Source organism: Hippopotamus amphibius, chromosome 4 (assembly GCF_030028045.1).
Source record: "Hippopotamus amphibius kiboko isolate mHipAmp2 chromosome 4, mHipAmp2.hap2, whole genome shotgun sequence".
Classification (NCBI taxonomy): Eukaryota; Metazoa; Chordata; class Mammalia; order Artiodactyla; family Hippopotamidae; genus Hippopotamus; species Hippopotamus amphibius.
The window spans coordinates 107,079,039-107,092,962 of NC_080189.1; the positions used below are offsets into that span (position 1 = coordinate 107,079,039).

At 35.0% G+C, this 13,924-nt stretch overlaps 1 protein-coding gene across 11 annotated transcripts in view; it reads left to right on the forward strand.

Annotated features, from left to right (window-relative positions):
- Positions 1 to 13,924, forward strand: part of ZMYND11 (zinc finger MYND-type containing 11) — a 118,211-nt gene that overhangs the window by 30,655 nt on the left and 73,632 nt on the right. For 9 of the 11 annotated variants that reach the window (XM_057730539.1, XM_057730534.1, XM_057730541.1 and 6 more), the window contains exon 2: positions 11,970 to 12,104. In XM_057730539.1, the coding sequence (XP_057586522.1) occupies positions 11,989 to 12,104 (116 nt within the window). In that variant the 5' untranslated portion in view covers positions 11,970 to 11,988. Of the gene's footprint in view, positions 1 to 10,589; positions 10,612 to 11,969; positions 12,105 to 13,924 lie in introns of those variants that run through there. The other 2 variants (XM_057730537.1, XM_057730542.1) reach the window with 2 other exon arrangements.

Sequence of the window (13,924 nt, forward strand, 5' to 3'; positions counted from 1 at the left end):
AAGTTTGTTGAGACTTGCTATATCCGACACATGATCAATTTTGTAAAAAACTCTGTGTGCATTTGAAAAGAATGTGCATTCTGCAGTTATTGACTGCAGAGTTTTATTTTTTTATCAGTTATTGTGAGAGGTGTGTTAAAAATCTCCTGCTGTGATTGTGGATTTCTCTTTTTTTTTCCCCACTTTTGTCAATTTTTGCTTTATGTATTATAAGATTAGGTTAAATACATAAAATTTAGAATATTTCCTAATAAATTGAATCTTTTTATTATTGTGGAGTAACCCTCTTTTTTCTTAACAATACTTTACATTATTGTACTCTTGCCAAGTTTCTTTTTGATAGTATTTTTGCATGGTACTTTTTTACCCTTTTCTTCGCAAACTTTTTATGTCCTTATATTTAAGATGTATCTTTTACAAGCAGCATGTAGCTGGATTTCTGTTTCATAGTTGTTGTTTTTAATTTAGGCTCAGAATTGCTATCTTTTATTGAAGCTCCTCTGTTTAGATTTAATGTAATTACTGATATATTTAGGTTTAAATGTCATAATATATGGCTTTTATATGTCTTACTCCTTTTTCTTTCTTCTTTATTGGGAGGGTGTTGATAAAGCATTTTGTATTATTTTTTCCCCCATCTAAAAGCTTGGTATTTATTATTTTACTGTCCTTTTATTGATTACTCTAGAGGTAGTAACTGTGTCCTCAGTGTATAAAGGTCTAATATAAATGTTTTATTCTTCCCAGATAAGGCAAGGAACTTAAAATACTTCAGGCTGTTGTACACATACTTAAATTCTGTGTGTATCTGAAACCTAGCAGACGTCGCTGTTTTGTACGAGGAGTATTTATTTGTATTTATCCATATATGTACCCTTTTCATTGCTCTTCAGTTCCTTTTCACAGTTTGATTTTTTATATGGGGTTCTTTTCCTTCTGTGTGAGGAATATCTTTAGTTTCTGTATTGTTGGACTGCTGGTGATGAAGTATTGGTTTATATAAACTGTATCTTATTTACCTTTCTTTTTAGCAGGCATAGAGTTTTGGTTGGCAGTTACAGCCTTTGAGCACTTTGACGGTATTATTTCATTACCTCCTGACTTTTGTTGTTTTGGTTGAGAAGTCAGCTTGCAGTTGTATTACTGCTCCCTTGAAGGCATTGTGACTTTTCCTCTGGTTTCTTAAAATATTTTTTCTTTTTGTTTTTTTGTTTTCAGCAGTTTTACATGTTGTGCCGAGGTGCACTTGTCTTTGTTTTAATCTGGTTTTGCTTGCTGGTAATGACTCTTGAATCTGTTGCTTGACGTCTTCTGTCAGTAATAGAAAATTATCAGCCACAGTCTCTTTGAAAGTTACTTTTGCTCTGTACTTTTCTTTGTGCTTGGGATTGCAGTGAAATACAAGTTAGGCCTTACTATCACATTCATATGTCTCTTATGCTCTTGTTTTCTCTATGCTTTCTTCTGGATATTTTCTTTTGAAAATAGTTCTTAGGTTCACCAGTTTTCTGTTCATCTGTATCTAATCTGATGCCAGACCCATCGATTTAGTGATTTAGTAATTATAGTTTTTCAATTTTATCCTTTCATTTAGCTTCTTTTTATTGCTTCTTATTCTCTTCTTGCTGGAGTTATCTTTTAATTTCTTGAACATATCAAGCATAAAGTTATTTTAAAGTCTGTGTCTAATAACTGCATCGTCTAGAACGCCTCCTGTAAGTTTGTTTCTCTGCTTATCACATGTGGAAATTGGGCAGCAACTGATTGTTTTGGAGATTCTTGAGGGAGTGTAGTTGTTCTTGTCTTGGGACCTAGTAGCCAACCATCTGTCACTGTTAAGGGCTCACTTTATCCCTCTTCCCTGTGTTGTTATTATTATTTTCCCTCAAGCGTTATTGAGTAATGTATTCAATCAGTAAGTGTTTCAGTGTATAGTTTATGGTAGAAGTTGTTAGGGACATAAGAAGGTTTAAAATATGGCCTTTCAAAAAACTGATCATGTTGGACACATAATACTCACATATGAAATAATTATGAAACAATGAAAGACAACATGGAATTGATTAAAGTTATAATTTATACACATATAACTTATAATAAATAAGCTATAATAATAACTGAATACAATTTGATAATTATGTTTATCTTAATAACTAATAAAACAAGTTAAATGAATAAAATTTTGGGATACTAACAAAAGACCAAACACTCAAAGAAACTAATGCTAGTATAGATAAGAATTTAATATTTAATTTAGGAATGTATAACATTTCATTAAAGAAATCTTTCAATAAATTGCGCAACTGCAATTGATGTCCTCTATGAAAACCTATATTTTCATCTTATGTCATATTCAGAAAGTAATTCCAGGACTTCCTAGGTGGTGCAGTGGATAAGAATCCGCCTGCCAATGCAGGGGACATGGGTTTGATCCCTGCTCCAGGAAGATCTCACATGCCATGGAGCAACATGTGCCCGTGTGCCACAACTACTGAGCCTGTGCTCTAAAGCCTGTGAGCCACAACTCTTGAGTCCATGTGCCATAACTACTGAAGCCTGTGCACCTAGAGCCTGTGCTTTGCAACAGGAGAAGCCACCGCAGTGAGGAGCCTGTGCACTGCGAGAAGAGTAGCTCCTGCTCGCCACAGCTAGAGAAAGCCCGTGTGCAACAAAGACCCAATACAGCCAATAAATAAATAAAATTAAAAAAAAAATAATTCCACAGTTTCTGGTAGGGCATGTAAGATGTTTAGAAGTTGTCACTGTCTTAATGACAGATAAAGAACTGAAGAACTGTTAAATCAACAAATCTACTGAGACCCATGAGAGAAGTGGGGCCATAGGACAGATTGCTGCCACAAAAGTGGGAGAGACAGAACGGCAGAATCACAACTTATTGGAACAAAACCCACCAACAGAAACCTCTGTAGGAGTCAGTGCTGGGCTAAGGAAGCCTGGGTGTAACTGACAAATTGCTGGAGGCTCAGGGTAGACAAGTCTGAGTAAAACATCTGTTGAGACCCTATCGTAGGGGTTCCCCACACGTCTGTAAGACTCTCCTCCAGGAGCACTGTCAGATTCTCACAGTGGCTATTGGAGAACAGTCCCCTCATGATTCTGGGGGGTGGGGTGGGGCCGGGGGGGGGGGGGGACGGATAAGGAACCAGCTTTAAATGTGCCAGAGCGCTCTCTTCTCAGCAAGGTGCACCCTCGTGAGGAACTGTTTCACCAGAGTCCAGCCATCTGGGGTGTGGTTAGAGCCTAGCAGAACTGGGGAACTGAAATACTCAGCTCCATCCAATTAGTGAAGGCCTCCTTACTGAAGCTCCTTCTGCCTATCAGAGACAAATTCAGCAGGCAGAAGATCAGGACATAGTTGAATTCTTAACAACATTGTCAGTGAACTGGATATAATTGACACCTATATACTATTTCATTCTGTGACAGCAGAATACACATTATTTTCAAGTTCGCATGGAACATTCGCAAAGATAGACCACATTCTAGTCTATCTTAATTGATTTAAAAGAGTAGAAATCATGTAATGTCTGTTGTTAGCCCACAGTGGAATTAAACCAGAAGTCAATAACAGAAAGATAGCTCAAAACCCTAAAATACTTGGAAGTTAAACAACACATAGGTCAGAGAAGATATCTCAAGAGAAAGTTTTTAAAGTTTTGAACTAAATGAGAATGAAAATACATCTTATCATAATGTGGGATGCAGTGAAAATAGTGCTTTGAGAGAAATGTCTGTAATAGAAAAGAAGAAAGATCTAAAATCAACAATCTAAGCTTCTACCTTGGAAAGCAAGAAAAGGAAGATGAAATTAATTCAAAGTAAGCAGAAGAAAAGAAGTAAGAATTAGAGCAGAAATCAATGAAATTGTAGACAGGAAATCAATAGAAAAAAAAGCTAGTTTTTTGAAAAGATCAATAAGGTGAAGAAGGTACTAGATAGGTTAACTAAAAAAGAAAAGAAAAAGAAAAAGGATAGAATACTCAAGTTACTAATATCAGAAATGAAAGAGCAGCAATTACTGTCGCTTCTGGACCATAGAAGGGTAATAAAGGAATACTGTTAGTAACTCTATGGTGACAGATTTGATAACCTAGATGAAATAGATCAAGTCCTTGAAAGTCCGAGTCTGCCAAAACTCACACAAAAAGTAGACAGGCTGAGTAAGCATATATCTTTGAAAGAGCTTGAATCAGTAATTAATAACCTTCAAAACCAGAAAGAACCGTGCACAGATGTGTTCACTGGTGAATTCTACCAAACATTTATGGATGAAATTATACCTATTCTCTGCAATCTCTTCTAGAAGATAGAAGTAGAGGTAATATTTCCAACTCATTCTTTGAGGACAGCATTACCCTAATATCCAAATCAGACAAAGACACTACAAGAAGAAAAAAAAAAACCCAACAAGACTACTATAGACCAATCTCTCTCCTGAACATAAATCTAAAAATCTTAAACAAAATATTAGCAAATTGAATCCAATATTGTATAAAAGCATTATATCCATGATTAAGTGGGATTTATCCCAGGTATGCAAGGCTACTGCAGCATTTGAAAGTCAGTGTAATCTATCACATCAACGGGCTAAAGAAGAAAAATCACGTGGTTGTTTCCATAGTTGCAGGAAAAGCATTCGACAAAATTCAACAGCCATTCATAATTAAATCTTATAGCAAACTAGGAATAGAAGGAAATTTTCTTAACGTGATAAACAGTCTATCCCTACATTAACACCATACTTAATGGCGAGAAACTTGCAGTCCCCTCTCGCCATTCATTTTCAACATTGTTCTGGAATTCCTAGTTAATACAAAATAAGACAAGGAAATAAAAGTATACAGATTTGGAGTGAAGAGATAAAGCTGTCTCTGTTGGCAGATGACATGGCTGTTGAAAGAATTGACGAAAACTCTTGGAAATAATAAGCAATTATAGCAAGGTTGTAGGATACAAAGTTAGTATACAAAAGTCATCACTTTCCTGTATGCTAGCAATGAAAAAGTGAATTTGAAATTAAAAACACATTACCATTTACATTAGAATCCCCCAAATGAAATACTTACATATAAATCTAACAAAAATATCCTTACAAGGTTTGAGGAAAACAAGATTCTGATGAACAAAATCAAAGGACTAAATAAGTGGAAAGATAACTTTTGTGCATGAATAGGAAAACTAATATTGTCAAGATGTCAGATCTTCCCAACTTGATCTGTAGATTCAGTGCTGTCCCAGTCAGAATCTCAGGAAGTAACTGTGGGCTACTGATGAGCTGATTCTATAGTTTGTACGGAAGAGGCAAAAGACCCAGAATAGTCAGCTTAGTATTGAAGGAGAGGAACAAAATCAGAGCGTGATACTACCAACTTCAAGACTTATTATAACGCTATGGTAATTAAAAGTGTGGTGTTGGTGAAGTAACAGCCAAATAGATCAGTGGAACAGAACAGAGAGCCCAGAAATAGACCTACATTAATACAGTCAGCTGATTTTTGCCAAAGGAGCAAAAGCAATGCAACACAGCACAGTCTTCCAGCAAATGCTGCTGAAACAACTGGATCTGCACACATAAAAAAATGAACCTAAACACAAACCTTCACCAAAATTAGCTCAAAATGAGTCATAGATCTAAATACAAAATGCAAAACTATAAAACTCTTAGAAGATAACATAGCAGAAAACCTAGGTGACCTTGGGTATGGTGATGACTTTTTAGCTATAACACCAAGACACAACCCATGAAAGAAATAATTTATAAGGTGGACTTCATTACAATTAAAAACCTCTGCTCTGTGAAAGACAGTGTCAGGAGAATGAGAAGACAAGCCACAGACTGGTAGAAATATACAAAGAAGTCTTAAAACTCAACATTAAGAAAATGAACCGATTAAAAAATGAGCAAAAGAATTGAACTGATACCTCACCAGAGATGGTATAGAGATGGAAAGTAAGCATGTGAAAAGATGTTCAACATCACGTCATCAGAAAGTTGGAAATTAAAACGACATTGATTTACCACTATATATCTAGTAGAATGGCTGAAGTCCAAAACACCAGCAGCACCGATCACTCATGAGGATGTGGAGCAGTAGGAACTCTTGTTCGTTGCTGGTGGGGATATAAAATGGTACAGCCACTTTGGAAGACAGTTTCAGTTTCTTACAAAACGAAATATCCTCTTACTGTATAATTCAGTGGTGATACTCCTTGGTATTTACCCAAAAGAGTTGAAAACTTACACACAGAAACCTGCACAAAGATGTTTATAGCAGCTTCATTCGTAATTGTCAAAATATGGAAGCAGCCAAGTTGTCCTTCAAATTGACTGGATAAATAAACGGAGGGGCATCCAGACAATGGAACATTATTCAACACTAAAAAGAAATGAGCTATCAAACCATGAAAAGGCACGGAGGAACCTTAAATCGATTTTAGTAAGTTAAAGTAGCCAGTTTGGAAAGGTTACATCCTGTGTGATTCGAACTACATGACATTCTGGAAAAGGTGAAACAATGGAGAAGTAAGAAGATTAATGGTTGCTAGGGATTGTCAAGAGAGGGAAGGGTGACTGGATGGCTAGATGGAGCACAGAGGATTTTTAGGACAGAGAAGCTATTCTGCATGGCATTTTAATGGTGGATACTTGTCTTTATGCATATGGGAAAACCCATAGAATGTGCACCACCAGCAGTCAACTGTGGACCCTGTAATAATGGTGTGTCAGTGTAGGTTTGTTGATTTTAAGAAATGTGCCCTCTGGTTTGGGATGTTGATAATCAGGGAGGTTGTGGGTGTGTGGGAACATGGGATTTGTATTTCCTGCTGAATTTTGCTGTGAACCTAAAACTGCTCTAAAAAATAGTTTATTAATATTCATACTTTAAAAATGTTATTCCCAGCTGGGTTAAGAAGTCAGTATTTTAAAAAATTGTATAAAAGAGGAAAATATAATTGAATATTTTTCAGACTTGAGTGTGGAAGGACTTCTAATCATGAAGGCGACCATAAGGGGAATACATAGCTAGGTTTCGAGTATGATTTCATTTAATGTTTACTGAAAGACAGAAGTATTCTGTGAATAACTATTAATATATAAAGAAATTAATATGTAAATGGGAAAAAAGCATGAATAGATTATCAATAAAAAGTAACTTCAAATTGCTTCTTTTAATTTTAACCTGAACTAAGTCACAAAGAAATGCACATAATACGAGATTAATTTTTAAATTTTATGTAATATTTGATGTACTTTAAAATATTTATATATTTATGTTAGATGACACAATAAAACAAAAACTTGCACCGCCCCCACCAGAAGTAAAAATCAGAACATATTTGATGCTATGTATTCTCCCAGTGTGTTCCTCCTCAATGAAGTCTCTTTTTCCTTCCCCCCTCCAACTATTCTCTTGTCCTATCATGTTTATCATTTCCTTGAAATAAAAAGTTTCCTCTTATATGTTTGTGTCACCAAGAAGTCATTGCTTAATTTTCCTGATTTGCTTTCTCTTTTATATTTTTTTCCCTGTTTGTAGCATTTGTGTGATAGAAAACGAGGAACTCACATAGATGGAAGAGATTGCATTCAGTTGGGTTTGTTGGGATAGAGAGATGCAGCAATTCTACTTCTGGGTATTTGCCCAAGAGAATTGAAAGCAGGGTCTTGAATTGTTTGTATACGCACGTTCATAGCAGCGTTATTCACAACAGCTAAAACGTGTCCGTCCACAAATGAATGCATAAGGAATATGTGGTGTACACATGCGATGAAATATTATTCAACCTTAAAAAGGAGGAGAATTCTGCAGTATGCTACAGTATGGGTAGATCTTGCAGACACTGTGCTCAGTGAAATAAGCCAATCACAGATGGGCAAATACTGTGTGATTCCTTTTCTTTGAGGTAGTTCGAATTGTCACAGTCATGAAGACAGAAAGTAGAATCATGGGTGCCAGGGGTTGGGAGCGGGTAATGGAGGTGTTAGTGTTTAATGGGTATAGGGTTTCAGGTTTACAAGATTAAATGACTTGTGGGCATGGGAGGTGGTGACGGTTGCACAGCACTGTGAATATGTTAATATCACTGAACTGTACACTTAAACATGGTTAAGACGGTATGTTTTATGTTGTGTGTATTTTACCACAATAAAAGAAATTGGAAAATTTATTGGGAAGTTTTCTGGTTTTGTATTTTTGTTTTTTTAAACTTTAGAGCTCTTGAGAATCACTGCCCTAAGGAGCTGCTCTTCCTGAAGGGAGTCTGTCATATTCCTCAGATGTGTTGGAGCTAAAAAAATATTGAGGACTAGTGTATCTCTATAAGTTTTCTGATCTTTCTTTTTGATGTGTTAATTGTTGATATAACATAAACGAAGGCTTACTCTGGGACTTTGTTGTTTATATAACATAACTGGAAAAGTTTAATTTTATATTTCCATGTCAGAAGTTTATCATGTTCATAGCTATGCTAGGCACCTTGGGAGACAGATGAAAAGTAAACAAGACACGTCTTTTCTTTCTTGAATTAATAATTTCTTTTTAGGAATTTTAAATTATTTGTACAAGGCAATACATTCGTTAGAAACGAATAAACAAATTACCGTTAGAATATACAAGACAGGAGTTTGAAAGGTTGGTTGGGAACATTTGCATTGTATTAAGTCCTAGAGAGAATCTGGGGGTTTTAGTGGTTAGTAAAGGGGCAGGGAGAACATTCTAGGCAGAGCTACTGAAAGGGATAGAGCTATGAAGTTTTGGGACATATTTAGAAATTTTGAGTAGGTCAGTTTAGTAGGAATATAATATACATTCAGGTACAATAGACTGAAAGGTTTAGTTTGGCCAAAATCAGTAAAAGGCCTTAAATGATGAGCTGTGGGTACCTAGGATATAAGAAACTAATTTTCTAAGATTTTATTGATAAACACCTAAGTTACTATTCTTGCCTTTTATCTAGCCACATTATTAATCATATTTACTAACTCATGGAAGGATTTTTGTCTGTTTACCTTGTTATTTTATTCCCAGAGCATAGAAGAATACCTAACATATGTAACAAGTATGCCCAAAATGAATGATTTTAGATTTCGTAAGAAAGGAGAATTTCAGTGATTGTACTTTAAAGAGATCTTGTCCTAATAAGTCAGGTTGTTCTTGGTACTTTTATAACATGCGTCCAGCTTCACTGTATTCACCTAACTTCGGTTTACATCTTTGCAGCGCTCTCCCTGGGCTCCTATAACTATGAACATCTTCACGCTGTGCCTTGACTACTCGGCATATATACCTGTGTGACTTGGTATAGGTATATCAAAAATCTTTGGTTTCAGCTTTGCGTCTGTTTTCCTGAAGTGTAGCATTGCTTAATTCTTTAATCTTGAGTTTAATCATTTCTAGGAATTAAGTGACATCACTTTTAGAATTTCTGCTACTAGTTCCTCTTCTTCTGGTTGTTATGTAAATAGTTATATTTGCTATTTATTTTAGTATTTGTAAGTGTTAGCTTTGCTATTATATATTTTCTGTATTTCTGGATATAGTATTCTTAACTTACGTGTTTTTTTTTTTGAGGTACACCAAGTTCATTCATCTGTATTTATACACATATTCCCGTATTCCCTCCCTCCCTGGACTCCCCCCCACCCTCCCCATCCCAGTCCTCTAAGGCATCTTCCATCCTCAAGTTGAACTCCCTTTGTTATACAGCAACTTCCCACTGGCTATCTGCTTTACAGTTGGTAGTATATATATGTCTGTGCTACTCTCTCACTTCGTCTCAGCTTCCCCTTCACCCCCCACCCCCCCAAACCTTGAGTTCTCCAGCCCAACTTATGTGTATTTTGAAAACACTGTATAAGTTCAGTTATATGTCAACTGTACCTGTTTGTATTCTAGTGTTTGTTCCAGGGGTTGTAACATGCATCCTCAGTTTAACATAGTTCCTGTTGAATTAATATAATAAATACCACTTCACATAAAATGTAAGAATTTACAATGATATAATTACCTTCCACTCCTTCCGCTCCTTCGTGCTGTTGTTGTCATCTATATTTTACTGCTACACGTGTTATAAACCTAATGATACCTAACAGTTATTTTTATGTTTGCTTTAAACAGCCAGTTATCTTTTCAAGAAATTTTATTTTATATTTTTCCACATATTTACCATTTTGTAGTGTTACTTAGGCTAGAAGTAGTATCTGTCTTGTCTGAATTCTCACAGCATGTGTTTTGGACCATTTATGTCATATGTGACATTACAGTTAGTAGTTTCATGTACATATCAGATTTCCTTTGCCGGTTTTATGTTATTTTCTGTCCAGGACTAGAGTTTATACATTTTAAAATACTTCATCGTGTTTATTAGCACATTGCCTTAACATAAAACCGGCAACTGTTTTTTTTAAGTGTGTAAGAATAACTCAAATTTTGTTCTTTTTTCTGAGTATTTGTATAACCTGACAAGTTGTTTTATTACAGTTCACCATTAGATGTCACTTTCTAACATTTTATATTCTTACCAATGAATTCCTTACCACAGTGCCTATCAGATTTGGAAAGTTGACACTCCTGTACAAGTACACTTAAAGTAAGAAGTTTTTGTACATTTTAAAGTGGTTACTTTCTAGAACAGACACATTCATAAATTATAATTTAAAAAATCTGTAATTTTATATTGAAGCCTATACTGAACCAACTAATTTTCCTTAAGTTTTCTTTAAAACTTGAATGCTGTTGTTACTTTTTGATTTTTAATTGATTTTGTAATTCTGAAAAGCACTTTCTTATTTTAGGAGCCCAAGTGATCATAGACTCACCAGAAGTGAGTCTGTAGTTAAGCTTTGATGGCAACTGCTGGTTTTATTTGGGTTTTTTGGAGAAAAAGGGAGAACTGGCTTAGCTATGAAGAGAAAGGTAGAGGTGGAGAAAAGAGAGATTCATGAGGCTGTGCTGGCCAGTCATGGAATACAATGAAGTGCTGAGAATGCGTTTCCCTTACTTACTCCCTCCCCTTAAAAAATAGCAAAGGTCAGGTCAAGGAGATTTCAGCCATCCCCGACAAGCTTTGATGTTCAGCTCATGGCTAAGGGCCTCAGCATCGTAACCTGTATGATTTAGGTGTCAAGTGTCTTGGTGCCTGACAGGTGCCTCTGTGCCCAGTGGAGAGCCCAGGTGTGTGGCCTCTTGTCTTACAGTACCATCGCTCATCAGACATTCAGGCTGCAACTACTTTTTTCCCCTGGTCTTGCCAGGACACAGCCAGTTGCCATTTTCCTCAGTCTATTCAGAATATTGAAATTTGAATAAATTAGCAATGTTGTTTCTTGCTAACATAATGAATGACCAACACCTCATCCAAGCATCTGAACATCGCTAATGATGTGGGTCCATCGACGTTCTCCTCTGGTATACCAACCCCCAGCCTTTCATACCTCAGCCAGAAACAGCTATTCTATATTTTCTGTTTATGGTTTTATTCTTTTAAAAAGGAATGTTGTTGTCATTTATCAGTGTCTATATTGAATTAAAATATTTGAACCATGAGTATAATAAACTAAAGTACCTAATAATTCGGACATTTAATTTCCAGCTGTCAAATTACACCCGATGTAATATCAAAATTAAAATTTTATGTAGTAACATTTTTGCTTCATAATAAATTTTAAATGTATATTTCTTTGACATATTGGTATAAGATGGCCTTATACCAATTCGTTCTTCTTGGGAAGACCTTTTTAACTGTTGGTCTTGTAGTGTCATTCTTTGTGAAATGATGAAGTGAAAATTTTTAGGGAATAATTGTGGGTGAAGTGGGTGATAGAAAATAAAATAAAAAGTTGGCCATACTATATATGGAGGTACTGAGAGTCTTACTCACTTACCTACATTGATGATGATTCATTTTGTAACTGTGCTTTTCCCTTATGTTTTTGTATATTGTTACAGCTAAAGGAGTAAACAGGTCATGGCACGCTTAACAAAAAGACGGCAGGCGGACACAAAAGCTATCCAGCATCTTTGGGCAGCCATTGAGATTATACGGAATCAGAAGCAAATTGCCAACATTGACCGTATTACAAAGTAAGTAATTTTAAACAAAAAAAAAAATCTCTGTAAAATTTTATATAAGACTTTGGGAGAAAGATCCAAAGATAATTTATTTATTTGTTATGCTAATGAACATATGTTATAAAGTACTAGTCACTTTTTGTCTTGGAGGAATATAAAGTTGCTGGGGAAATAAATACTGAAACATACACAAGCAACTTGTGTTTAGAGGTTGTATAAATGAATATTAGATAAGTAAAATATCAATGTGTACTATTTCTAATAGTACACTAATAGAATTTTAGTTATCAAAATTTTTTAACTCTTGAAAACAAGTATTTAATTCTTATTAAAAAGGCTTTTAATCACTTGCTTTTATGTAAACTATCTAAGTCTATTGTTATTACTTTTAATATAGGAATAATATTTGCTATTATATATATAGCATGGTGTAGGTATAGTAAGTAACATCTTACTAGTTTGTAGCACACTAACCAAGAATTTTTAACAATTTCATTCCATATTTTAGAAGCTATAGTAAATAAATCTTCAGTTGACAGAAGAAAGTTCTTCTTTATTCTATTTTCCAATGCTGTTTATCTTGGTAGTCCAAGGCTCAGAATAGAAAAAAATCAGACCACTGTGTGAATACTCTATTTACATGTTATGTACTAATCATAAGGGAGTCTTCGAATAGAACTTGATTTTGTTTTGCTTGGTAATTTTAAAGGAATAAAGCTAAATTAATCTTTTAAAAATGTTTGAATGATTTTTTTTGTGATTTAAATAGAATTTCTTTATACAACACCAACACATTCCTTAGATGCTACCTATGAAAATGGGAAACAGATGATTTACAAAATCTCAATTAAGTGCTTATTTTTGTCCTTATTAATGAGTAACAAAGTTTAAGTACCATTTATTTTTGTTGCTTAGCCATATTCTAGTGAAGAAGATTATAAAGGTTACTTGAGAGGGAGGGGACAGGAGACATGATGCTATATGTTGCTTTAACTCTATATTTAACCCTTTGAATATTTTAAATTTGCCCATATACAACTCCTAGGTCCTACAGGTGGATAGAAGGGAAAAAAATAGGTAACAGCTATGTGGAAAATAAGAATAAAATAAATAATGCATAATAATTAAATTACTTTTAATATTGGTGATATTGGAAATAAAAATATTTCATAAAAACCTTGAAGAAAAAAAAGCCTTAAGTATTTTCCTATGGTTGGGATTTTTTAAAAAAGCATTGTTTACTTACAGAATAATGTAGAAATAAGATACTGTTCTTTGGATTTAATTTTTTAAACTAAAGTCATTTAATCTTGGCTGAACTATTTCAACTTTACATTCTATTACTTCTTATTAATCCATGGCATCTTTCTCTAAAAGCTCTAGGGACATTCTCTAGGAAGCTATGGGTATCTCCAGGTGAGAGGTGCAGAGTTTGGCTGACAAGGTTGCTGATGTGGGTGTCAGAGTAGTCTTTGGATGACCATAATGTGTGTACATGTGTGTACATGTTAAATTGTGAAAGATGCAGAGGTTGTTGACAGCACTGCACACCTCTTCTCGTTGTGCACAATGGATTGTCCATAAACATTTTCTCCTTTCCTCATCAGCGCTACAACCTTAAGGGTGCCAAGGGTTATTTTCCTTCTAGTCCTAAGGCCCATCCGTAGATCTTAAGATAGATAAGAATACATTCACTTACCTGCCAGATAGTCACTGTTGAATCAGCCTTATCTGAAGGTGAAAAAAATACTGAGAAAATCAGAGGGTAAGTGTTTGAGTGGTTCCTGATATTTCTTCTGCCTCATCTCATTTGAGAGTATGCCATATTCCTT